The following is a 26,270-nucleotide window of genomic DNA, read 5'->3' on the forward strand; positions in this document are numbered from 1 at the left end:
TTGTGGCAGCGAAAAAGTGATGATACATATCACAAAGAGACACTACCCTTATCGTTACAATTAGGAGACTGCTCTTATTATCACACTAATTAGAATCATCGAGAAGCTTGTGTTTATGAAATTCACAGAATTTTCTTACTGCATGCTGCTGGACAATAAACGCTTTCTTGAGCCCAGTTGCATTGCCTCACAAGATTGTTGTTGTTGTGGTCTTCAGTCCCGAGACTGGTTTGATGCAGCTCTCCATGCTACTCTATCCTGTGCAAGCTTCTTCATCTCCCAATACGTACTGCAGCCTACATCCTTCTGAATCTGTTTAGTGTATTCATCTCTTGGTCTCCCTCTACGATTTTTACCCTCCACTCTGCCCTCCAATACTAACTTGGTGATCTCTTGATGCCTCAGAACATGTCCTACCAACCGATCCCTTCTTCTAGTCAAGTTGTGCTACAAACTCCTCTTCTCTCCAATCCTATTCAATACTTCCTCATTAGTTATGTGATCTACCCATCTAATCTTCAGCATTCTTCTGTATCACCACATTTCAAAGGCTTGTATTCTCTTCTTGTACAAACTATTTATTGTCCATGTTTCACTTCCATACATGGCTACACTCCATACAAATACTTTCAGAAACGACTTCCTGACATTTAAAAAAAATGGTTCAAATGGCTCTGAGCACTATGGGACTCAACTGCTGAGGTCATTAGTCCCCTAGAACTTAGAACTAGTTAAACCTAACTAACCTAAGGACATCACAAACATCCATGCCCGAGGCAGGATGCGAACCTGCGACCGTAGCGGTCTTGCGGTTCCAGACTGCAGCGCCTTTAACCGCACGGCCACTTCGGCCGGCCCTGACATTTAAATCTATACTCGATGTTAACAAATTTCTCTTCTTCAGAAACGCTTTCCTTGCCATTGCCAGTCTACATTTTATATCCTCTCTACTTCGACCATCATCAGTTACTTTGCTCCCCAAATAGCAAAACTCATTTACTACTTTAAGTGTCTCATTTCCTAATCTAATTCCCTCAGCATCGCTCGACTTAATTCGACTACATTCCATTATCCTCGTTTTGCTTTTGTTGATGTTCATCTTATATCCTCCCTTCAAGACACTGTCCATTCTGTTCAACTGCTCTTCCAAGTCCTTTGCTGTCTCTGACAGAATTACAATGTCAAGCGCGAACCTTAAAGTTTTTATTTCTTCTCCATGGATTTTAATACCTACTACGAATTTTTCTTTTGTTTCCTTTACTGCTTGCTCAATATACAGATTGAATAACTTCGGCCAGAGGCTACAACCCTGTCTCACTCCCTTCCCAACCACTGCTTCCTTTTCATGTCCCTCGACTCTTATAACTGCCATCTGGTTTCTGTACAAATTGTAAATAGCCTTTCGCTCCCTGTATTTTGCCCCTGCCACCTTCAGAATTTGAAAGAGATTATTCCAGTCAACATTGTCAAAAGCTTTCTCCAAGTCTACAAGATTATGACATAGATGTGTACAGGTATAGGAGCGTGTGTTCAGAGTGGACAAGAATGTGGGGGTCTGAAAGGAGACTGAAATGAAAAAAATATTATAAATAAACAATATTTTGGTATAATATACTAGTTCTGAGTACAGAGGGCTTGTGCAGGCTGGACTGTAAGAGAGGCCACCAGTCTAAGTGGATATAGAGGGTCGATGAACAGGAAGAGAAAGAAAACAGTTAATGTTTCAATTAGCAGGTGGCAAGTCAAGGGAAAGCAGAGCCGGAGAAAGATATCCCAAGCCATGCATCCCGTGAGAAAGTGTACATTCTGGTGTCGGCACTCCAAGAGTTGGTCAGCACCCAACACTGTGAATATTTGCTCACCATGCTGGCAAATGTACCTGGCTTTATCAGAAAAGTACCGGAAGAAACAGCTAGATGAGCGGTTGAGAAGTATGAAGAAAAATTCTGAATAAAATTTTATAAGGATGCCTTAAAACATTTCCATACTAGCTAGCCATCCTGTACAATACAGAACAGTATTGAGACAAAGTACAGAAACTATTACAGGATGAGAGTCATATCTAAGAGCAAAGCAGGCGAGCTGAACTTTTACGCTAATTTATCCACTAACTGGTGTCAAGTTGTTGTTGTTGTGGTTGTGCTTGTAGTCCTCTGTCTGAAGACTGATGCAACTCGTACACCTCTCAGCGCTAGTCTATCCTGTGGAAGCCTCTTCGTCTCTGAACAGGTACTGCAACCTAAATCTATTTGAACTGAATTTGACATAAAATGACAATTTGGAGAGTGATCCTACGATGTACATTTTTTTTATTTAACTGTCTTTCGATCACAACACACTTCCTTCCGTGTTCACACTAATGTCTCTCGATGTTCATGTCAACTAATCCCTTCTTTTAGTCATGTTCTGTCATAGAATTCTTTTTCCCCCAATCTGATTACTTACTCGAGCTACCCGAAATGCACGTTTACAAAAGAAGTTTCATTCGATGTTTGCCCTTTGATACCTGCCTGAGACACCTGTAAGTCATTTATAATTACATTGCTCTCCGTAAGATGAAGAGATACACAACTTAATATGGAAAATATCTATACTTACAGTAGTGTGACTTCACGAACTGGGGTGGCATTGATTAAAGCAAAGGAGCTTTTCGCTACAGCAAGATCTTTTCATGAAATTTCGATCACCAACTTGCTCCTTAGAGTGTGAAAATGTTTGGTTGTCGGCCACATACATAAGGAGAAATGATCATCATAATGAAATAAGAGAAATCAGAGCTCTCACAGACAGATGTAAGTGTTCGTTTTCCCGTGCGTTGTTCGACAGCAGAATGGTAGAGAAATAGCTTAAAGGTGGTTCGATGAACCTTCTGCCAGTCACTTAATTGTGAATTGTAGAGTAATGATGTAGATGTAGACGTAGATGTTGTGAATTTCACAGTTCATGCAAAATCCTGTGTTAGCTCTTTTTCTTACCCATCTGAATGCATTGTATTTCACATGAGTTCCTTTGAACGTTTACCCATTGATCCCTGTTTCTGGTATCTGTAAGTCATTTTAATTTGCTATTATATGTAAGATAAAGGGATACACTGTTTCTTATGAACCAGTTGTAAGTCTGTAACATCATTCTTTGGCCTTTTTTCCGTGGATATGCTTCAGCCCTTTATCTTTGTACTTACATCATCATCGAACATCAGGATTTCTAAGTTCTCCAAGACTCCGATAAATCAGCAATGGGGTGAACCGAACTCTATTGATAAAATTTCGATGTCGTTCAAGAACATTTCCCGAATATTTTGATACAGGAGACCAGTGATCTCCGATGGAGTTATGGGATTTATTCGCTTTCTTGCTCTATTTACCTGTGTTTTTGTGAAAATAATTTCAAACAGTTGTAACCTCCCAACAGAAAAAATTATGTATAAAATTATATATATATGTATAATTATAACATTCACATTTAATGTAACCTCCCAACAATTTATTATTCCATAACTTCACAATAATAACGTGACTAATCCTCCATTAAAAAAATGTGACTCATATATAACCTTTCAATAATTAACTGACTGCGAATCTAAACTGGTAAATTTGGACGTGAGCAGTGCTGCGTCATGGCCCTGGAAGATCATTCTGAATAAACTGAAAATTCTTACCTCAAAGAAGTCGCCGGATAACGCGTATATATCTGCTCCTATAAGAAATTTTGCTGGCACAGCCCAGTGCAATCCTGGCCGCTAGATTTGTCATGTATAAAAAGAAACAACTGATTTTTTTACGATAATCGGGATGGCCATGGATTGGAGAAATTAGTAAATTCTTTAAATTCAGATGAATGATTGTCAAAAGTTAATTTTATAAGAAAGATCATTATTAAAAGATTTTTAAAGACATTTACACGGGACTTGATATAACAATAGTACAAATTTAGTTGTAACAAATTAGATACGCGCGCGGCTGTTTTTACCGTATACTAGATCGCTCAGGCGCGGCCGACCCAACCGCCCGACTGCGAGCTGCCACCACCACCACCACCACCACCACCACCACTGCCGACTCGGCTCCCACTGCTGCCGGCGCTGATCTCTGGTCTGCGATTCTAATATAGCTTACATATCGCAGGCAGAGCGTGAGCAATCCATCGAAATTACATCTGCTCGAGTGCGCTAGCAATAAATTCCTTAGTCATGGACCTCTTACACAGTGATAAAACTTGTTACGTGCAATCACTGAATTCTGCAATACAACACACAGTGTAACGCAACAACAGATGCAAAAGCTCTGTGAAACGGTTGCCGTCGCTGTGGGAACAGTCCAACACAGCACCATTGAAATGCTCTTCCAATTCATTCAGTGAATGCATATAGGAGGTGATTACTGGACAACTTTCCGTCACTAAATCGATCCGTACGCTATGAATCACTTGTATCGTAGCACTAACACTACCGAAAAACAAACCCGAGGCAGTAGCGAGCAGTACCGAAAGCAAGCTTGAGGCCAAGGGGTAAAGTAGGCAGTACTGTGGTCATGTAGTAAACACGCAACTGAATGGAACAACTTTGTTTCCCAACAAGACAAAACATGCATATGGTCAACAATTGCAAATTTGGCAGCTATTTTCAGCGCGATCCAGAGACAAACAAAAATGGGGTTGGAAATCAAACGAAATGCAATCACTTTGCAATGATCCAAAATACTCAGAAAACATTCCTGAATAACTTGCGAAATTTAGTCGGTTGAGTTCAGATTCATGGTTTATATAGATCAAGAACAGTATTGCAACACATTATGAACCCTCTAGGCCATCAGATTTGCTACGTTCAGTTACATATTACTTGAAATGATGTAGCTGTGATCTTCAGTTGGAAGTCTGGCTTTACGTAGCTCTCCACATTGGTCTGTGGAGCAGTTCCCTTCACCTCTGCACAATTACTAGAACGAATAGCCATTTGAACTTGCTTACTGTAATGAGGGTTTTGTCTACCCTACTAATTTCACTGTGTCACTTCCCTCCAGCACCAAACTGATGTTTCCTTCATGCTTCAGAATGTCTCCCACCAACCAGTCTCTTAGTTTAGTCAAGTTCTGCCATAATTTCGTTTCCGGCTCAGTTCCTTACAGAAGCTCCTCATTAGTTATTCGCTCTATCTATTCAATCTTCAGTATTCTTCTGTAGCACCACATTTAAAAAACTTTTGTTCCCTGTTTAGCGTCCGCACTTAACCTCTGTACAGTGCTAGGCTCCAGACATCTACTTTCAGAAAAGATTTCCAAATACATAAATTGATATTTACTTTTATTCATTTACTTATTTATTTAACTTGAACAGATTAGGGCCGACTTATGTGGGAACAACATTTTATACATACAGTACTTTTCTGTCGTAGTTACTAAAGAAATGACAATAATTTTAATCCTGCAAATAGTAGCAAAATTGTATTAATAATATGAAAATTTATTTGAATGCATCTACTGACAATGTAAAATTATTTTCTAAGAACTAATAGCATTAATGAAAGCAATATTACTACTATGTTAAGGTGAAATACATAGGCCACCCTAAGGAAAATTGGATTTCCACCAAACTGTGGTTATTGATAGAAACTTGCTACTTAGACAATTTGAATCCACATACAAACATCAAAAAAAGTTTTACATCACGCTGGTTCCCAGAACTCCTGAACACAGACGTTGACTGTGGATACTGTATCACAGACACAGACCCATTGACTCTTCAGAGATGTCACTAAACCCGCCCAAAGTTGTAAACAACCATGCATGAACAGCGCCTATTAGATGGACGGGGTCCAACAGCTAATCAGTTTCAGTCATTCCACCAGGAAGTAGGGTCACAGCTTGTGTTGTCTTGTAGTTCAACCATCCCTAGACGGTCAGTACCGAGGTTCGAACGCGCCCACAGTGTTACTTTGTGCCAGGAAGGGCTCTCAACAAGGGAAGTGTCCAGATGTCTCGGAGTGAACCAAAGCGATGTTGTTCAGGGGTGGAAGAGAAACAGAGAGTCAGGAATTGTCGATGACATTCCTCACTCAAGCCGCCAAAGGGCTACTACTACAGTGCATTACCGCTACCTATAGATTAAGGCTCGGAGGAACCCTGACAGCAACGCCACCATGTTGAATAACGCTTTTCGTGCAGCCACAGGAGGTCGTGTTACGACTCAAACTGTGCGCAATAGGCTGCACGACGCGCGGCATCGCTCCCGACGTCCGTGGTGAGGTCCATCTTTGTATGTGTAAGTACCACGCAGCGCGGTACACGTGGGCCCAACAACACGCTAAATCAACCGCTCAGGATTGGCATCAAGTTATCTTCACGGATGAGTGTCGCATATGCCTTCAACTAGACAATCGTCGGAGACGTGTTTGGAGGCAACCCGGTCAGGCTGAGTGCCTTAGACACACTGTCCAGCGAGTGTAACAAGGTGGAGGTTCCCGGCTGTTTTGGGGTGGCATTATGTGGGGCCGACGTACCCCGCTGGTGGTCGTGGAAGGCACCGTAACGGCTGTACAATACGTGAATGCCATCCTCCGACCGATAGTGCAACCATATCGGAAGCATACTGGCGAGGCATTCGTCTTCATGGACGACAATTCGGGTCCTCATCATGTACATCTTGTGAATGACTTCCTTCAGGATAACGACACCGCCCGACTAGAGTGGCCAGCATGTTCTTCAGGCATGAACCCTATCGAACATGCCTGGGATAGATTGAAAAGGGCTGTTTACGGACGACGTGACCCACCAACCACTGTGAAGGATCTTCACCGAATTGCCGTTGAGGAGTGGGACAATCTGGACCAACAGTCCTCGATGAAATTGTGGATAGTATGCCACTACGAATACAGGCATGCATAAATGCAAGAGGACGTGCTACTGGGTATTAGAGGTACCAGTATGTACAGCAATATGGACCATCACCTCTGAAGGCCTCGCTTTATGGTGGTACAGAAGGCAACGTGTGTTTTTCACGAGCAATAAAAAGAGCGGAAATGATGTTTATGATTATGTCTATTGCAATGTTTGGTACGGTTTCCGGAACTCTCGGATCCGTAGTGACGCAAAACCTTCTCCGATGTGTGTATAAATAAAAATGTCGTGTGGCTAGGGCCTCTCGTCGGGTAGACCGTTCGCCTGGTGCAGGTCTTTCGATTTGACGCCACTTCGGCGACCTGCGCGTCGAGATGTGTGTATTATAAGGTATGTATAAAGTGCAACCCTACTTAGCGTGCTAATGTGCGCAGCGCCACTGCAAGAGCAGCCCAAGTTGTTGTTCTGGTTTCGGGGCGTCTTTCTGAACATCTTGGTGCCCTGGTATCTAGAACAATACCTAGCAGCTAGTGCAGACCTTTTTCAAACGGATTTTCGTATTAGGCTAAATATAATAGACCAATGACCATTTTAAATGACATTAATTAATTAATTCAAAATCGTGACAAAGGTGAGGAATGACAGACGACAGCTTTGTTTATTAAAAGATTTAGAAGTCAGCCTGATCTCTAGTGTTATGCATGATATATGGGAGCAACTGAATCTTACTGTGGTCGACACTTTGCTAACTTTTCCCGACTAGTAGTATGGCCTCTTTCCCCGATCTGACACCAAGCTAGATTGGTGACTCACAGTTCCGACCGAAAGACACAACATGGAATTACTTTTGTAAGCCAAAGGACGTTGTTTGAACATTGATATGGTATTAAAGTATTACGTTACGTATAAGTGAGGTAACAATAAAGTTTTAAATGACTTACGTTACACAGTACAGCCGCTGATTTTCATGTCATTAGGGCAAAACATTTTTCCCACTCACGTGAATTAGGAATTTTTAGGATACTGTTATCTGCTCATCATTTTCCCCTATTGGTTTCTACAGAGCACTTGTAGTATTTGGTCAGTGCTATAAACAGCACGTACAGCAACACAATTTTTTAATGTTTCCCTTTTCTACATTTTGCCGCAATTTACGTTATTTTCTGTTGGTCATATAGTAAGCCCTATTCTCGCAATTGGTTGTTATCCAGTCATTAAAATTTTCACATCGATATCGTTTTCCACATTTTGCGCTTTTGAGCCATTACAATAAGCTTCGACATAGATTTTCAAATCGAGTGTGTGGAAACTTCATTGTATTCCCACTGTACAGCTTTCAGGATAATGCGGTAATGCATAACATAAAACTATACAGTTTGCTTCAGGATCAAAATTAGTTCGACGAGAAACGTAGGCTGCATTGTTAGAGGCACTTTCAAAATATTTCTCCAATGTTCCTCATCTGACTGTACTCCCAGTTATAATAAATAATCAAAAACAGCATTTCAGTTCGTTTTTTCTCTTGCAACCAAGTCATGCAATGCACAAAGCAATGCTCAGGAAAGAACTGACTTCAGCTTAGCACGATTTAGTAATTTGCACAAGAGTCAATGAGACTGTGTCTGTGATACAATATCCACAGTCAACGTCTGTCTTCAGGAGTTCTGGGAACTGGGGTGATGCAAAACTTTTTCACAAGTTTCTCTTTGCGCTCTCTCTGCGCTGTTAGTCTTGTTTTCATATTACTGACAAAAAGCACTTGATTTTTCAACTCTACCTCTAATTCCATTCGGATTTCGTACGCGCTTTTGCAGATTCGCGAAACCTTTTGAAATTAATGGACTGGCGGCATATGAATGGCCATTGATTACTGCCATGTGCTGTATGTGGTCAGGAAAAGCATACACAACGTACGAAGCGCACCTTTAACTGCTTTAGAACAAATCACCCATGGAGACCATGACATGCAGTCCAGTCGAAATGTTCTCTTTCTGCCATCTCCATTATTGTTGAAATTATAATGTTTGTCGCGTTTCCACGTACTCAAAAAAGTCTTATACTTTAAGTGATCATTAATCTCCTTTTCTTCGATATAATCTAATAACAACGTAGCTCACATAATAACATAACTAAGTCTCCTTTCCTTCAAGATACCACACCTATGCTTTTCGTCAAAAGTACGATCATATGGGTATCAAGTGAAATTTGGGACAGGATTGAGGACTTTTTGGTAGGAAGAACGTAGCACGTTACCTTAGATGGCGAGTCAACATCAGATGTGGAAGTAGCTTCGGGTGTGCCCCAGGGAACACAACTAGTTTTGGAGGCACATTATCGCCATCCTCCGACCCCCCCCCCCCCCCTGCCAAAAGAGTATTTGATTTTCTTGGCGCATTTACTGTGGGATCCTTCTTACTAGCTCACGTGGACTAGCTTTCGTCAGGAGTCTATACTCGACACCATTTGGAGACAACACGGTAAATGCACCAAGGCAGAGGTGGGGCCTGAGCATGGCGGTAACTAGTCGTGAGGTAGGACAAAGACATGCTCAAGACACAGCTGTGGTGGTACTTCTCCTCATGTATCTCATCACCTCAAGTCCCCCGTGCGTGAAATAAAAACTATTCATATTTTGTATCGATATTGTACCAAATGAATTGTGCATTTTTGATATATCGATATTCGTGTTCGACTTTTTAGGTTCGTGTTTGAGTTTGAGAGGGAGTATCAAAGTGCACGCTCCATTTGTTTCACAAATGTTGAAAGATTTTCTAACTGCAGGTACATTCTACCACTTTCGAGAAATCTTCAGGCTAACTGTCACACATTGCAATAGCTCTAAGACGTTTATACAGTAATTTTCGTGCAGCTTCAAAGAAAGAGATTTCTTAGAGAAAAACATGGCTTTCTAAATCAGATTTCCTTTTATATTCTCAGTTTCAGCCTACTACAAAGTTTTTTATTACTCTAGTTCAGTTTATTGCTCACTTTACGTATTTTTAAATCATTTTTATGTCACTTTTATCGATATTTTCAGGCCGTTATGGTGATAATTTTCCATGTATTTTAGGTCACAAAAGCTTGGCTCTGCGGTTACACGACCTTTTTCAAATTTTTAAACTAAATGAATTCTCATTACGTGCAGCTGCCCCTACTGCCCCCTCCCCTCACCCCCTTCATGTCCCTGTGGGCGCCCACAATCTTCCATCAGACGACTAAAAATCAGGCAACTTTTTACTAAAAAATAACGGAACAAGCTTCCTTCGTCAAACTAACAGACAAAAATGATAGTGCATCTTAGAAACAATAATATTAAAAAAAATTGTGAATATCAGTCCATTACCTACTGCAAAGCTTGCAGTTTTGTCAGTCGAATGTGTATTCTGTAACAATTTGGTTTGATATATTTTCGATATTCTTTGTTACGTTCTATCTGTAACATAGGGAGGAAATTATGTAATTCAATACTCCACGTGCTACTAATATAATCAGCTAGATCACTGAGCTGTTGTTGTGGTCTTCAGTTCGAAGACTGGTTCGATGCAGCTCCCTGTGCTAGTCTATTCTAGGCAAGCCTCTGCATAATTACTGCAACTTACATCCACTACAACCTGCTTATTCTCTTTCAGCCGTGGTCTACCTTTGCAGTTTCCACCTGCAGCACTTCCATTACTGAATAATAAAGAATTTGTGTGAAGGTGGTTCGATGAACCCTCTGCCAAGCACTTAAGTATGACTTTCATAGTAGCCATGTTGATGCAGATAAAGATTTCTTGATGCCTTAGTCTGTGTCCTATCAGCCAATGCCTGCAATTTGTCAAGTTACGTCATAAATTTCTATTTCCAAGTTCGATTCAGTATCTTCTCATTTCTTCTTCGATCTACCAATCTAATCTTCAAAATTTTTCTATGGCACCGCTTTTCAAAAATTTCTATTCTCTTCTCTTCTGAGTTATCTGTTGGGCACACTTCACTTTCACACAAAGCTGTCCTCCAGACAAATGCCTTCATAGTCTTCCTAACACTCAAACTTATATTTGATGTTAACAAATTTCTCTCTTTACATTTCTTGCTACCGCCAGTCTGCATTACATATTTTCTCTATAATGGCCGTCATTAGTTATTTTGCTGCCCAAATAAAGAGATTAATCTATTAGTGTCTGATTTCCTAGTTAAAGTCCCTCACAGTGAAGCAAGATTGCTGCATCGTCTGTGCAAGTGAATAGTGGGTTGTCTAGAAAACCACATAAAACAATAGTTTGACCACAAAAAAGTCGCCAGAAAGTGAAAACATCAAACAACTGGTGCTTAAAAACAAATATCAAGCTCTTTCCCGTAGTGAAGACACTGAACCAATACCGGCAAGTGGAAGCACGTGTATTGTGAAAGTAGGTGGGCAATGAGGGTTGTGAAAGACAAACTTCGAAATAACCCACAAATTACCTTTTTCGTTGTTGCTATTGCGTGGAGACATGATCTGAGAGAAAAAAAGTGTGTTAACATTGAAATCACGAACACTACTAGTAAACTACGAAAAATTTGTAAATCATTTCTCAATGCAACTTTCATAACACTTGACAGCACTGTGACAGAGAACTTTACAAACCATGGTCTGTACCAAAATAGCAGGGGTAAGGATACCGTTTTCCTGAACTAATGAAAGTTGTTCTATCAACAAGGAAAGTAAACAGTATCTCATTTCCCCTTCCAGCTGTGAGAAGCATTGAAGATCCAACCATACCTGTGTAAACAACAGATTATTCAACAGGAACATTAACACACACTTCACGTGAAGCAACAGTGGACTCTCAAAACGCAGCCATCAAACCAGCTACTTCTGTCCCCCTGCATTCACCAGCAGCAGTGGTTGAAATCTCACCTACTGTTGAGCTTCCATCAGTGGCTCACCCCACTTCATCACTCTCATTTCCTCCACAATCTTCAGCAGTACAAGACCCTGCGCCATCTGATGTGTCTGCACAATCATCAGCAGTAACAGAGGCAAGCAGAAGAAGCACAAGAACCAGGAAATGCACAACTCTACTGGATTTTTGGTACCCAACTTCAGTTCCAGTTTCAACATCTATAAAAAAAAAAATCTGCCAGTACACTGCCTATTATCCCTAATTCCACTTTAAAACAAAACAGTGACATCAGAACAAAGAGTTTAGGAAATGACAGTGTATTTTTATCAAAATATAATGGGTCTAAGAAACAAACTAGACTAATTGTTTGTTTACATTAATAACACTGATGCAATAAACCATGCCCATATATTATGTTTTACTGAACATCATTTGACAGAAAATATTGAAACGATGCAACCTAGCAGCATATTATACCAGAAATACAGTGGCTAAAGGTGGAGTAATAATGTATGTTCAAAAATAATGTAGAGTACAAGTCTGCAGACGTAAAAAATTATTGTGTTGATCAACATTTTGAGGCTTGTGGCATTGAACTCCACGTTAATACTTTGTGTGTTTATGTGATTACTGTTTACAGAGCAACCTCATGAAAGCTTAGTATATTTCTCAAGCAAATAGAATCACTTTTAACTCGCCAGTTCTCAAAAAACAAAGAAATAATCATACCTGGCGATTTTAATGTAAATTTCCTTACTCGTAATAATGATAGAACAGATACTGAGAATGTAATGAGCTCTTTTAATCTGAGGGCAGTTGTTGACCTTCCCACAAGGGTAATTAAGAACTGCACAAGTTTGATTGACTATATTATCTAGACAATAACAGAACTGATAACATATGTGTAACTCAAATCTTAAATGGCCTTTTCGGCAAATCTTAAATGATCTTTTCAACCATGATGGGCAGCTGTTAAAAATACATGATGTAAGCCCAGCTAATAATAGTAGTTTTCCCAATATAGCTTTTAGACTAATCAATAATGAGAATCTGGAAACTTTCATCAGACATTTACAGCAAATGGAATTGAACAGAGTATATCACCCTAAAGATGTTGTAATGGTCGCCTAGTCGTAGATATTGCCATAATCGCACTATTTCACTCCCATTTACGGAGCTTGTTAGTACTTGATGTTAGGTTGACGCCATTAAAATGCATTGTGGTAATCGCCGCTGCTTGCTGGATCGCTGATGTGTCTCAATGCTGATGCTGGCTCTAAATCTGGTTGTCTAGGGGTAAAAAGACGAGGTCCCATGTTTTTGATGTGCTTCTGATGATAAATAACAAGCGAAACCAACAAATATTTAAACTTCAAATCATTATTACTCTGGTGGCCATCTTAATTCCACTGTCCACCAAAGACAATGACACAACACAAAGTAGTACTTCTTTTACATGTTCTTTGCATTGTTTATCCACCTCGAACAATAACACACAAACACACTTTACCAAAGTGACATTCCAAATGTGCTCCAACCCTTCTTGCTGCTTGTATTTATAACCTTGTCAAAGAACTACTAAAAGAGATATAGTTTATAAGTCACATGTACATCTGTTATTGTAATTTGTGCAGAAAAGTTATTAATTAACATCGAGTGACGTAATTTAACATGTTATTAAAATGACAGACAGATTTGTTGACTTAACAGAATAATTCTTTGGTACAAAAACGCCGTGTTTTAGAAGTTTGTCAATTGACTTCTCTAATTTGCATAAATAAGTAAATGACATGAATGATTAAGAATTACATTGGTTTTTGTCTAAAATAGGAGTGATTACGTGCATACTGAGTGAAAACCGTCCTAGTGAACAAATAGGTTTCATTGGGTGATTTTTATTTAAGGATATCCAAAATATGTAAGTTGGCCACTATTTTTCGTACTTCATATTAATTATTTAAGATGAACTTAGCGTTTTTACATGATGACATTTGCTGTATCAGTGATCAAGTCATATTAACTTTTGCGTGGGTCAGTTATTCAGTATAATTTAATGGGTTGACTATTTATGGAGACATGTTATGCAATCATTGTTAACATACACAATAACTTTTCTATAATCATAAATAATCATTAAACTGGTTGAATTTGGAGGGTATCGCATACTTCGGTAAAGTAAAGCCTTTAATAGATTCTGTTACAATCTCAATGATAAATATAGCCTATCCCTGAATGAATTTGTTACCATTTTTGAAGCTGTTTTTCCCAAGAGAACTTCAAAAACCTCCAATATGAGTGATTACAGGAGACAATGACCAACTAGGGGAAACAAAAAATTCTGTAAACCAAAGAGAATGCTTTATGCCTCACTCAAAATTTATATGATAACCCAGGATAGGGACCACTAAAAATTATACTTTAGTATCCTGAATGGTATCATTAAAAATCCAAGAGCATGTTCATTAAACCTGAAATTAACAATTAAAATAATAAAATAAAAACTATTTGGAAGGTGGTCAAAAGGAAGATAGGAAAAACTACAGAATATACAGACAGCATCGAAGTGTGTCATAATGAAAGTATGGTAGATGAAGGTGATATAGTGACCAATATCTTCAATAACAAATTTTTGACAGCAGTAAATCAAATTGGTTGTAAAGGGTCTAGAACTGAAGCCATGAGCCATCTACAAAAAGCACTGCAGAACAAAATTAGTCAGGTGCATGTGCCCTATATTACAAACCAAGAGATTGAGAAGCTAAGAAGGCCAATGAAAAATAAAAATACCACTGTTGTGGATCTATCAAAGTACTGAAACACTGCTGCAAATTTATTATTTAAGTCCTCTGTCACATATTTAATGAGCCAATAAATCAAGGTACTGTCTATAATAGACTCAAATATGCAATTGTCAAACCACTGTTGAAAAAAGATGATAAAGCTGATGTTTCCAGCTACCATCCAATATCACTGTTAACAAGTCTTTCTAAAATCCTAGGGAAACTAATATTCAAGAGAATCATGCAGCATCTTAATAAAAATAAAATCCTTAACAGAAATCAGTTTGGAATCCAAAAGGGTACTTGAACTCAACACATCATTTTCTCATTTGACAATCAACTCCTTGAATCAGTAAACAATAAAATGTCATCAGTTAGAATGTTCTGTGATCTGTCCAAAGCGTTTGACTGTGTAGATCACAAAATTCTACTTACAAAGGCTGAGAACTGTGGATTAAATAGTAAACTAAGGATGTGGCTCGAGTCATATCTAGATGACAGAAAGTTCTGACTGGGCACAGTAAAATGTGTGTGGAGTGCTACAGGACTTGGTGCTTGGTCCCTTACTCTTCCTCATCTTTATCTGTGATCTGCCATGCTGTATATCACAAAAGTCACACTTCACTCTGTTTGATGATGACACAACCATTATAAATTGACAAAACGCCAACTTGCAGTCTAGAGAACACTGCGACCAGTGTATTGAAAGAAGCTCTAAGTTGGTTCACTTCAAATGGTCTGTCACTCAATTTGAACAATACTTCATTCATTCGTTTTGAAACAACAAACCAAAAAGCAGGAAAATATTGAAATAAAATGTGGAGACATAGAAATATTGAGAGCTGACTCTTCCAGATTCATGGGATTACACATAAACAACGATATAAACTGGTCAGTTCATATCAACAACCTATGTAAAAAACTGAAATCAGCAGCATTTGCAATTCGCTCATTTTGATCTGTTTGTGACTTGGAAACATTAAATCCTCATACATAGCAATTCCCATTCAATTATGACATATGACATCATATTATGGGGTAACCAGTCATGAGCAAATGAAGTCTTTATTGCACAGAAAAGAGTCATCAGAATTATGGCTATAGTGCACTCCAGATGTTCTTGCAGAAACTTATTCAAGCAGCTTGGGAGCCTCACCATGTCACCTCAGTACATTTTTCCACTAATGTGCTCTATAAACAATAATCATACAATTTACAAAACAAACAGTGAATATCATGATCATGATACAAGAAGTAAACATGATATTCACAAAGTTATCAAAACTCTGAGCATGGTACAGAAAGCAGTATATGGTTATTACAACAATAATCTGACATGTTCCACATCTTAGCGATAGAATCACATCACAGATCTGTGCAACACGAAAATAAGTACATAAAGTAAATAAATCAGTATCGCCTGATTTAATTCTGCTACCTTTTTTTTTGCTTTTCTTGATGTTCATCTTAAATCCTCTATTCAAGACAGTGTCCATTTCATTCAATTGCTCTTCCAAGTCCTTTGCTGTCAATTACAGAATTACAATGCATCTGGAAAACCTCAAAGTTATTTTTCCTTCTCCCACAATTTTAATTCCCTGTCCAAATTTCTGCTTGGTTCCTTCATGCTTACTCATTCTACAGATTATATAGCAGAGGGGGTAGCAACAACCCTGTCCCTCTCCATTCTTAACTATGGCTTCTCTTGTATCTTCTTCGACCATTACAATTGCAATCTCGTTTCTCTATAAGTTTTATATAGCCTTTCTCTCCCTTCTGCCTTCAAAATTTCAAAGAGTGTTGATCAGTCAATATTGTCAAAAGTTGCTCTAAAGTTGCATACACTGTAAACGTAGGTTTGCCTTTTTTCATTCTATCATTTAAGTAAGCCGAAGGGTCAGTACTGCCTCACATGTTCCTACATTTCTCCTCAACCCATCCTCATCTTCCCTGAAGTCGACTTCTACCATTTTTTTCGATTCGCCTGTAAGTACACACATCAAAAAGAGTTTTGCATCACCACTGTAACCAGAATTCCTGAAGATAGACATTGACTGTAGGTACTGTATCACAAACTAAGTCCCAATGACTGTTCAGAGATGTCAGTAAATCTGCCCAAAGATGCAAACAACCACTCATGAGCAGCGTCTGTTAGACGGAGGGGGCCCGAAAGCAGATCGGTTTCAGTCATTCCAGCAGGAAGGAGGTACATGGCTAGTGTTGTCTGTATTTCAACCATGCCTAGACGGTCAATACTGCGGTTCGATCGCGTCCGCCTTGTTACTTTGTGCCAGGAAGGGCTCTCAACAATGGAAGTGTCCAGACGTCTCGGAGTGAACCAAAGCGATGTTGTTCGGACATGGAGGAGATACAGAGAGACAGGAACTGTCGATGACATGCCGCGCTCAGGCCGCCCAAGGGCTGCTACTGCAGTGGATGACCGTTGCCTACGGATTATGGCTTGGAGGAACCTGAGAGCAGCGCCACTATGTTGAATGATGCTTTTCGTATAGCCACAGAACGCCGTGTTATGACTCAAACTGTGGGCAATATGCTGCATGATGGGCAGCTTCTCTCCCAATGTCCATCTTTGCAACCATGACACCATGTAGCGTGGTACAGATGGGCCCAACAACATGCCAAATGGACTGCTTAGCATTGGCATCACGTTCTCTTCACCGATGACTGTCATGTATGCCTTCAACCAGACAAACATTGGAGACGTTTTTCGAGGCAACCCGGTCAAGCTGAACGCCTTAGACACACTGTCCAGTGAGTGCAGTATGGTGGAGTTTCCGTGATGTTTTGGCGTGGCATTGTGTTGGGCCGACGTACGCCGCTGGTGGTCATGGAAGGCACAGTAACGGCTGTACAATGCGTGAATGCCATCCTCCGACCTATAGTACAACCATATCGGCAGCATACTGGCGAGGCATTCGTCTTCATGGACGATAATTCGCGTCCCCATCATGCACAACTTGTGAATGACTTCCTTCAGGATAACGACATCGCTTGGATAGAGTGACCATCATGTTCTCCACACATGAACCCTTCGAACGTGCCTGGGATAAATTGAAAAGGGGTGTTTATGGACGACGTGACCCACCAACCACTCTTAGGGATGTACGCTGAATCGCCGTTGAAGAGTGGGGCAATCTGGACAGACAGTGCCTTGATGAACTTGTGGATAGTATGCCACGACGAATTCAGGCATGAATCAATGCAAGAGGACGTGCTACTGGGTATTAGAGGTACCAGTGTGTGCAACAGTCTGGAACATCACCTCTGAAGGTCTCTCTGCATGGTGGTACAACATGCAAAGTGTGTTTTTCATGAGTAATAAAAAGAGCGGAAATAATGTTTATGTTGATCTCTATTCAAGTTTTCTGTACAGGTTCCAGAACTCTCGGAACCGAAGTAATGCAAAGCATTTTTTGACGTGTGTAATTCATGTCAATATTTTGCAACCATGTTTAGTTAAACTGATATTTCGGTAGTATTCACAAGTACCTGCCTTATCTGTAATTATTACATTCTTCTTGGAGTCACATGCATCACATATCTTGCACACCAGATGGAATAATTTTATCATGAAGGGGTCTCTCAAGGAACTCAGTGATTCTACAGAAATGCCGTCTAGTCCAGTGATTTTGTTTCCAATTAGGTATTCCTGTGCTCTGTCAAATTCGTCTTTTAGTGGAAAACCGTAAGGCTTTTGTCTGTCGGCTTCTGTCTCAGGTTCTTCATCTGACGTTTCTTTCAAAATTTGTCTGACATTTCGCTAGTCACTCATTCTGGTGAATCTTAAGCAAAATTATCTAACCAATGTCGGCCAAAGAACCTGAGACAGATGCCAACTGGCAATTCCTCTTCTTGTAGCTTCCATCTCAACTTCACAATGGTTCAAATGGCTCTAAGCAATATGGGACTTAAAATTTGAGGTCATCAGTCCCCTAAACTTAGAACTACTTAAACCTAACTTACTTAAGGACATCACATACATCCATGCACAAGGCAGGATTCGATCCTGCGACCATAGCAGCAGCGCGGTTCTGGACTGAAGCGCCTAGAACCGCTCGGCCACAGCAGCCGACTGATCTCAACTTCACCAGGATTCTCTTTCTATAATATTATCCTCAATTATTTTCCTGGTTGCTGTATGAGCTCTTGATATTCAAACAATTCTTCATTTTATCTCCAGACATCTCTTTAATTTTTCTGTAGACAGCATCAATCTTTCTTTAGTTTTTCATGGTTTGAGAGCCTTTATGCGTCCTTCAGTAATTCCTACTCAGCCATTTTGCAATATCGATATATCTTATCTTTTAGGAGTCTGTATTCCCTTTCGCCTCCTTCATTCGGTGCATTTTTAAATTGTCTCCATTCTTCAATTAAATTCGACTAGTATGATCTGTAGTCGAAAATCGATCAGTTGTGTTTATAAAGTAGCGAAACAGAATTTGTTTCAATATAAGTAACTGGAATTTATTCATATTCAGATTGTTTGTTCTTACCTGAACACTATGCAGATTTTTAGGTCTTACCTGAGTGCTGTGTGGAAAGGAGTAAGAAAGGCTGAAGAGGAAGCATGAGAGAATGAAAGACACAAATGAGGGAAATAATTGCTTCATTCTATAATTTAACAATGCAAAACCTCAGTATAAACAATATTTTTAGTAAATACTCTTGCATCAATAGCTAAATATCCTTGCTTGCTATGTTCAAAAATATAAAATTTTAAACCATCAAAAGATAGTCCTCCAGTTGTTGTAACATGACCATGCATAAAAACTGGTTGTCTTATCAAAACCCCGTTTTTCTTGTATGATTATCCTTGTCACTTATTAACGTTATTAGCAAAGGCAGGAATAACAGGAAATCGTGTTCTTTGAAAGTGGAAAGGTCAAATAGTACCCCGGTAAGTCACATGTATGTGCAGAATCAGAATTCGCTTATTTTTATTATTCCTATTAATACATGACAATGAAAGCATTATTATATAAATATTTGACACACATTAACATTCCATTAATTACTTTTTATATTTAATTTCTAAAGAGGATAAAAATACAGTTCATTTTTAATTGTAATTTGTCTGATGGTAAACCACCAGCAGCCAGAAATTTTAAAAACTTAACCGGATGGTAATTACTGATTTCATATTCACTATCACAAATCGTAACTGTCGTAAATCTTTGCATTACCTGGCACATCATTGAGTATACTATTATTTCCAGAATGAGATTTTCACTCTGCAGCGGAGTGTGCGCTGATATGAAACTTCCTGGCAGATTAAAACTGTGTGCCCGACCGAGACTCGGTAGGAGGCAAGATACTGGCAGAAGTAAAGCTGTGAGTACCGGGCGTGAGTTGTGCTTCGGTAGCTCAGCTGGTAGACCACTCGCCCGCAAAAGGCAAAGGTCCGTAGTTCGAGTCTCGGTCGGGCACACAGTTTTAATCTGCCAGGAAGTTTCATACTATTATTTATTATGGCACAATCTTCACCTTTTGTGCTAGAACGAAAGAATTTAAATTGCTACTTCAGCACGTAACAAGCCACAAAGCAATGAATCTCACTAACCATAGTTTTCCTACACTTTCAGGAATGCAGAGGATTAATGCAGATTATTTGGACCTGAGAGGCACGACTATGGGTGGTAAGTGATTATTACATTATTTCGCTTAGGAATATACTCAATCTCCTCAATTACAAAGGCACCAACTACTAGTACAACAGCAGTGTTTCATGCGTATTTGTACTTGTAAATAACAACCACAAGTATTCTCTACATTCCATGACAAAATGGACAGGTTTCCTACACCTGAAACAAATGACAGAAGTATATTATGTGCACCACGTACATCTGTAAGGGTCCAACGGCGAGTCCATCCTTTACTTTTTCCCTTAAAGCAACACAAATCAATGACTGGTTTGCCATTTATAATTCGAAATTCCAACAAGAGTCGCTAAGTCTGATATGCAGAAACTGGGGAACTAGCCTAGTGTTATTCTTCATTCCCACCTTGATTCTCCCGACCCTAAGTATGGGACATCTTACACAGGTAGTACTTATTTACTACATTGCAACCTGATACTTGTATTTTAAACACAGGCTTAATATTTTCCTCTAAAATATTAACTGTCAACTTGTTTTTCGTATACATCGACATCCAGTCATACAAAATGTACTAATGAAGGTAATGCAATTGTATTTTGCATCACCGCAACTTCTACAACTTTTTACGAAAACTTCAATTGCTACTGTACCTAAGTGTAACCACCAATACTATTGTGCTACATCTTGTTTCAAACTTATCTGACACTATTATACGGCGTAACAAAAGTAAAATAATTTATATTCGTAAAGATACCAGATTTCTGTTTTGGTTAATTCAACAATATACTCCATACTGGCTAGCCCCCCCCCCCCCTTCCCTGTTCATACCCACACACTACCAGTATCTTGCACACTGTGGAGGGCTTTGAGATGGTTAACTTGTGTTGTGTTCTCTGTGAGCTTCCTGATTGCAAGGGATCACTTCCTTCATTTAGGTAGCATTGTCATTGCCGATGAAGTGTGCAACAATATTCTTATGCATGTCACTCTTATTCTAGACAGTTCGGTGGCGAAACACAGCCAGCATCTGCATTTCCATCATGATGCTGTTGTAATGGTAGGTTTTTGCGGTCTGTTGGTATTCTCGTCTCCCATAGAAGATGACCTGTGATTTTTTGACAGCACTGCTTCTTTGTGTCGCATCACAACTATCTGAAGTAGAGTGGTCTGGAGTTGAAGCCTTCACTGCATTACCTCTTCACATTCAGTCGAAACCACCTGTATTATATTGCTCTGGCGTTGATTCATCATTTAGCACCCAATCCAAGCAATTCTTGAAATGGCGTATTTGATATTCTCCGGACTCAACTTGTAGGTCTCGCAACGTAAGATCTGCTTGACATTGAGTCTTCCGTGTCGATTCAGATGCTCCGGATCTGTACAAGTAGCATCGACGTACTATTGAGGTTTCCTGGACAATGTTCTGGGGAATGTTATTTTCCATAGGCGCTCTGTGAGCTAAGTACAATAACCCACCAAGAAGTGTGCTACACCTCTTGCCCCATCCAGATGCCTTATTCTGAGGCTCTGTTTCATTTTTATTTTTGGCACAGACCCACAGATATGTCTCCCAGTTTCCAACTATTAATATTCAATCTTATCCTAATATAATTGATACAAGAATTCAAATATGGTGCCTCTCCTCTGCTTTTCGTATCTTTATTCCTAACTTATTGCATACACTAAATTAATTCATATGTGGATGTACTTTGTGTTTACTAATGAAATATGTTCAGTCAATATCTATCAGACTTTTGATCTAAAATAAGTTTTCTGATTCATCTATCAAAACTCATGGAAGGAGAAAGATATGTCTTGAAAACCACAGAAACCCTTATACTAAACTTTTTTAATTTTAACACATTGCCTCTACTTGAATAAATTTCTGTAGACATCCATACGTAGATGCTAGCTGGGATTTCGCAGCTTCTCGTGTTTACCACCTGGCTGAAAATCAACAATAACTTAATCAACTCTCTAGAAACTTCAGATGATATCACTCAGGACGTAACCAGCACCAAATGATAAGTAAATGGGGACATGCTACTTCAGCACGTAACAAGCCACAAAGCAATGAATCCCACTAACCATAGTTTTCCCACACTTTCAGGAATACGGAATTTCAATGCAGATTATTTGGACCTGGGAGGCACGACTATGGGTGGTAAGGGTTTATTACATTATATCGCTTAGGAATATACTCCATCTACTCAATTAGAATGGCACCAACTACTAGTACAACAGAAGTGTTTCATGCGTATTTGTACTTGTAAATAACAACCATGAGTATTCTCTACATGCCATGACAAAATGGACAGGTTTCCTACACCTGAAACAATTCACGGAAGTTGATCATGTGCACCATGTACATCTGTAAGGGTGCAACGGCGATTCCGTCCCTTACTTTGTCCGTTAATAGAACACAAATCAATGACTGGTTTGTCTTTTATAATTCGAAATTACAACAAGAGTCGCGAATTCTGATACAGAAACTGGGGAACTAGCCTACTCATCTTCTTCATTCCCACTCTGATTCCCCCAACTATAAGTATGGGACATCTTACACAGGTAGTAGTTATTTATTACACTGCAGCTTGGTACTTGTATTTTAAACACAGGCCTAATATTTTTACTCTAAAATATTAACTGTCAACTTGTTTTTCGTATACATCGACATCCAGTCATACAAAATATACTACTGAAGCTAATGCAATTGTATTTTCCATCACCACAACTTCTACAACTTTTAACGAAAACTTCAATTGCTACTGTATCTAAGTGTATCCACCAATGCTATTGTGCTACAACTTGTTTCAAACTTATCTGACACTATTACAAGACGTAACAAATTGAAAATAAATTAAATAGGTATAGATACCGGATTTCTGTTTTGGTTAATTCAACAATACACCCAATACTGGATAGCATTCCCCCCCCTTCCCCTCCCCCCTCCCCTGTTCATAGCCACACACTACCAGTATCTTGGACACTGTGGAGTTCTTTGAGGTGGTTAAATTCTGTTCTGTTCTCTGTGAGCTTCCTGCTTGCAAGGGATCACTTCCTACTTTGAGGTAGCATTGTCATTACCGGTGAAGTGCGCAACAGTATTCCGGTCCGTATCACTCTTATTCTAGACAGTTCGGTGGCGAAACACAGCCAGCATCTACATTTCCACCGTGATGCTATTGCAATGATTGGTTTTCATGGACTGTTGGCATGCTCGTCTGCCACAGAAGATGACCTCTAATAATTTCACAGCACTGCTTCTTTGTATCGCGTCACAACCATCTGAAGTAGAGTGGTCTGGAGTTGAAGCCTTCACTGCATTACCTCTTCACATTCCGTCGAAACCACCTGTATTACAGTGCTCTGGCGTTGAATCATCATTTAGCACCCAATCCAAGTAATTCTTGAAATGGCCTATGTGATATTCTCTGGACTCTACTTGTTGGTCTCGCAACGCAATGTCTGCTTGACATTGAGTTTTACATGTCGATTCAGATGCTGCCGATCTGTACAAGTAGCATCGACGTACTATTGAGGTTACCTGGACAATGTTCTGGCGAATATTATTTTCCATAGGCGCTCTCTGAGCTAAGTACAATAACCCACCAAGAAGTGTGCTAGGATTCCCTCATGAGGCTTTCGGATTACTCATTCCGAGGCTCCATTTTACTATTGGAACAATGTCACTGACACGTGTCCCAGTTTTCAGTTTTAGTATTCACTCTTATCCTAATATGAATGACACAAGAATTCAAATATGGTTCCTCTCCTCTGCGTTTCGTATCTTTATTTCCTAACTTATTGCATGCACTAGATTAAATCATATGTGGATGTATTTTGTGTATACTAATGAAATATGTTCAGTCAATATCTGTCAGACTTTTGATCTAAAATTAGTTTTCTGATTCACCTATCAAAAATCATGTACGGAGAAAGATATGTCTTGATACCACAGAAACACTTATACTAAACTTTGTAATTTTAATATCTTGCCTCTACTTCAATAAATTTCTGTAGACATCGATACGTAGACGCTAGCTGGGATTTCGCAGCTTCTCGTGTTTACCACCTGGCTGAAAATCAGCAATCACTTAATCAACTTTCTAGAAATTTCAGATGATTCCACTCAGGACGTAACCAGCACCAAATGATAAGCAAATGGGAACATGCTACTTCAGCACGTAACAAGCCACAAAGCAATGAATCTCACTAACCATAGTTTTCCTACACTTTCAGGAATGCAGTGGCTTAATGCAGATTATTTGGACCTGAGAGGCACGACTATGGGTGGTAAGTGATTATTACATTATTTCGCTTAGGAATATACTCAATCTACTCAATTAGAAAGGCACCAACTACTAGTACAACAGTAGTGTTTCATGCGTATTCGTACTTGGTAATAGCAACCACGAATATTCTCTACATTCCATGACAAAATGGACAGGTTTCCTACACCTGAAACAATTCACGGAAGTTGATTATGTGCACCACCTAAATCTGTGAGAGTGCAACGGCTAGTCCATCCTTTACTTTGTCCCTTAAAGGAACACAAATCAACGAGTGGTTCGCATTTTATAATTCGAAATTCCAACAAGAGTCGCTAAGTCTGATATGCAGAAACTGGGAAGCTAGCTTGCTGTCCTTCCTCAAACCCACTTTGATTCCATCGACCCTAAGTATGAGACATCTTACACAGGTAGTATTTATTCATTACATTGCAGCCTGGTACTTGTATTTTAAACACAGGCTTATTATTTTCGCTCTAAAATATTAACTGTCAACTTGTTTTTCGTATACATCGACATCCAGTCATACGAAATGTACTACTGAAGCTAATGCAATTCTATTTCCCATCACCACAACGTCTACAACTTTTAACGAAAACTTCAATTGCTACTGTACCTAAGTGTATCCACCAATACTATTGTGCTACAACTTGTTTCAAACTTATATGACACTATTATACGATGTAACAAATGGAAATAGTTTATATATGTAAAGACACCAGATTTCTTATGTGGCTATTTCAACAATATCCTCGATACTTGATCGTCCATCCCCCCCCCCCTCCCCACCGTCCTAGTCACACACTACCAATATCTTAGTCACTGTTGAAGGCTTTGAGGTGGTTAACTTGTGTTCTGTGCTCTGTGCGCTTCCTGCTTGCAAGGGATCACTTCCTACATTGAGGTAGCATTGTCATTGCCGATGAAGTGTGCAACAATATTCTGGTGCATGTCACTCTTATTCTAGACAGTTCACTGGCGAAACACAGCCAGCATCTGCATTTCCACCGTGATGCTGTTGTAATGGTAGGTTTTCGCGGTCTGTTGGCCTTCATGTCTGCCACAGAAGATGACCTGTCATATTTTCACAGCACTGCTTCTTTGTATCGCATCACAACCATCTGAAGTAGAGTGGTCTGGAGTTGAAGCCTTCACTGCATTACCTCTTCACATTTCGTTGAAACCACCTGTATTACAGTGCTCTGGCGTTGAATCTTCATTTAGCACCCAATCCAAGTAATTCTTGAAATGGCCTATGATATTCTCTGGACTCTACTTGTTGGTCTCGCAACGCAATATCTGCTTGACATTGAGTCTTCCGTGTCGATTCAGATGCTGCTGATCTGTACAAGTAGCATCGACGTACTATTGAGGTTTCCTGGACAATGTTCTGGCGAATATTATTTTCCATAGGCGCTCTGTGAGCTAAGTACAATAACCCACCAAGAAGTGTGCTACGCCTCGTGCCCCATCCAGATGCCTTATTCTGAGGCTCTGTTTCATTTTCATTTTTGGCACAAACCCACTGATATGTCTCCCAGTTTCCAACTATCAATATTCGATCTTATCCTAATATAATTGATACAAGAATTCAAATATGGTGCCTCTCCTCTGCGTTTCGTATCTTTATTCCTGGCTTATTGCATACACTAGATTAATTCATATGTGGATGTACTTTGTGTATACTAATGAAATATGTTCAGTCAATATCTATTAGACTTTTGATCTAAAATAAGTTTTCTGATTCACCTATCAAAACTCATGGAAGGAGAAAGATATGTCTTGAAAACCATAGAAACCCTTATACTAAACTTTTTAATTTTAACATATTGCCTCTACTTGAATAAATTTCTGTAGACATCCATACATAGACGATAGCTGGGAT

General features: G+C 39.5%; 1 protein-coding gene across 2 annotated transcripts in view; it reads left to right on the forward strand.

Moving 5' to 3' along the window:
• Positions 1–26,270, forward strand: part of LOC124711965 — a 91,463-nt gene that overhangs the window by 61,296 nt on the left and 3,897 nt on the right. For both annotated transcript variants that reach the window (XM_047242248.1, XM_047242247.1), the window contains 2 exons: positions 20,079–20,132; positions 24,336–24,389. In XM_047242248.1, coding sequence (XP_047098204.1) covers positions 20,079–20,132; positions 24,336–24,389 — 108 coding nt within the window. The remainder of the gene's footprint in view (positions 1–20,078; positions 20,133–24,335; positions 24,390–26,270) is intronic.

The sequence above is a fragment of the Schistocerca piceifrons genome, chromosome 8, assembly GCF_021461385.2.
Source record: "Schistocerca piceifrons isolate TAMUIC-IGC-003096 chromosome 8, iqSchPice1.1, whole genome shotgun sequence".
Lineage (NCBI taxonomy): Eukaryota > Metazoa > Arthropoda > Insecta > Orthoptera > Acrididae > Schistocerca > Schistocerca piceifrons.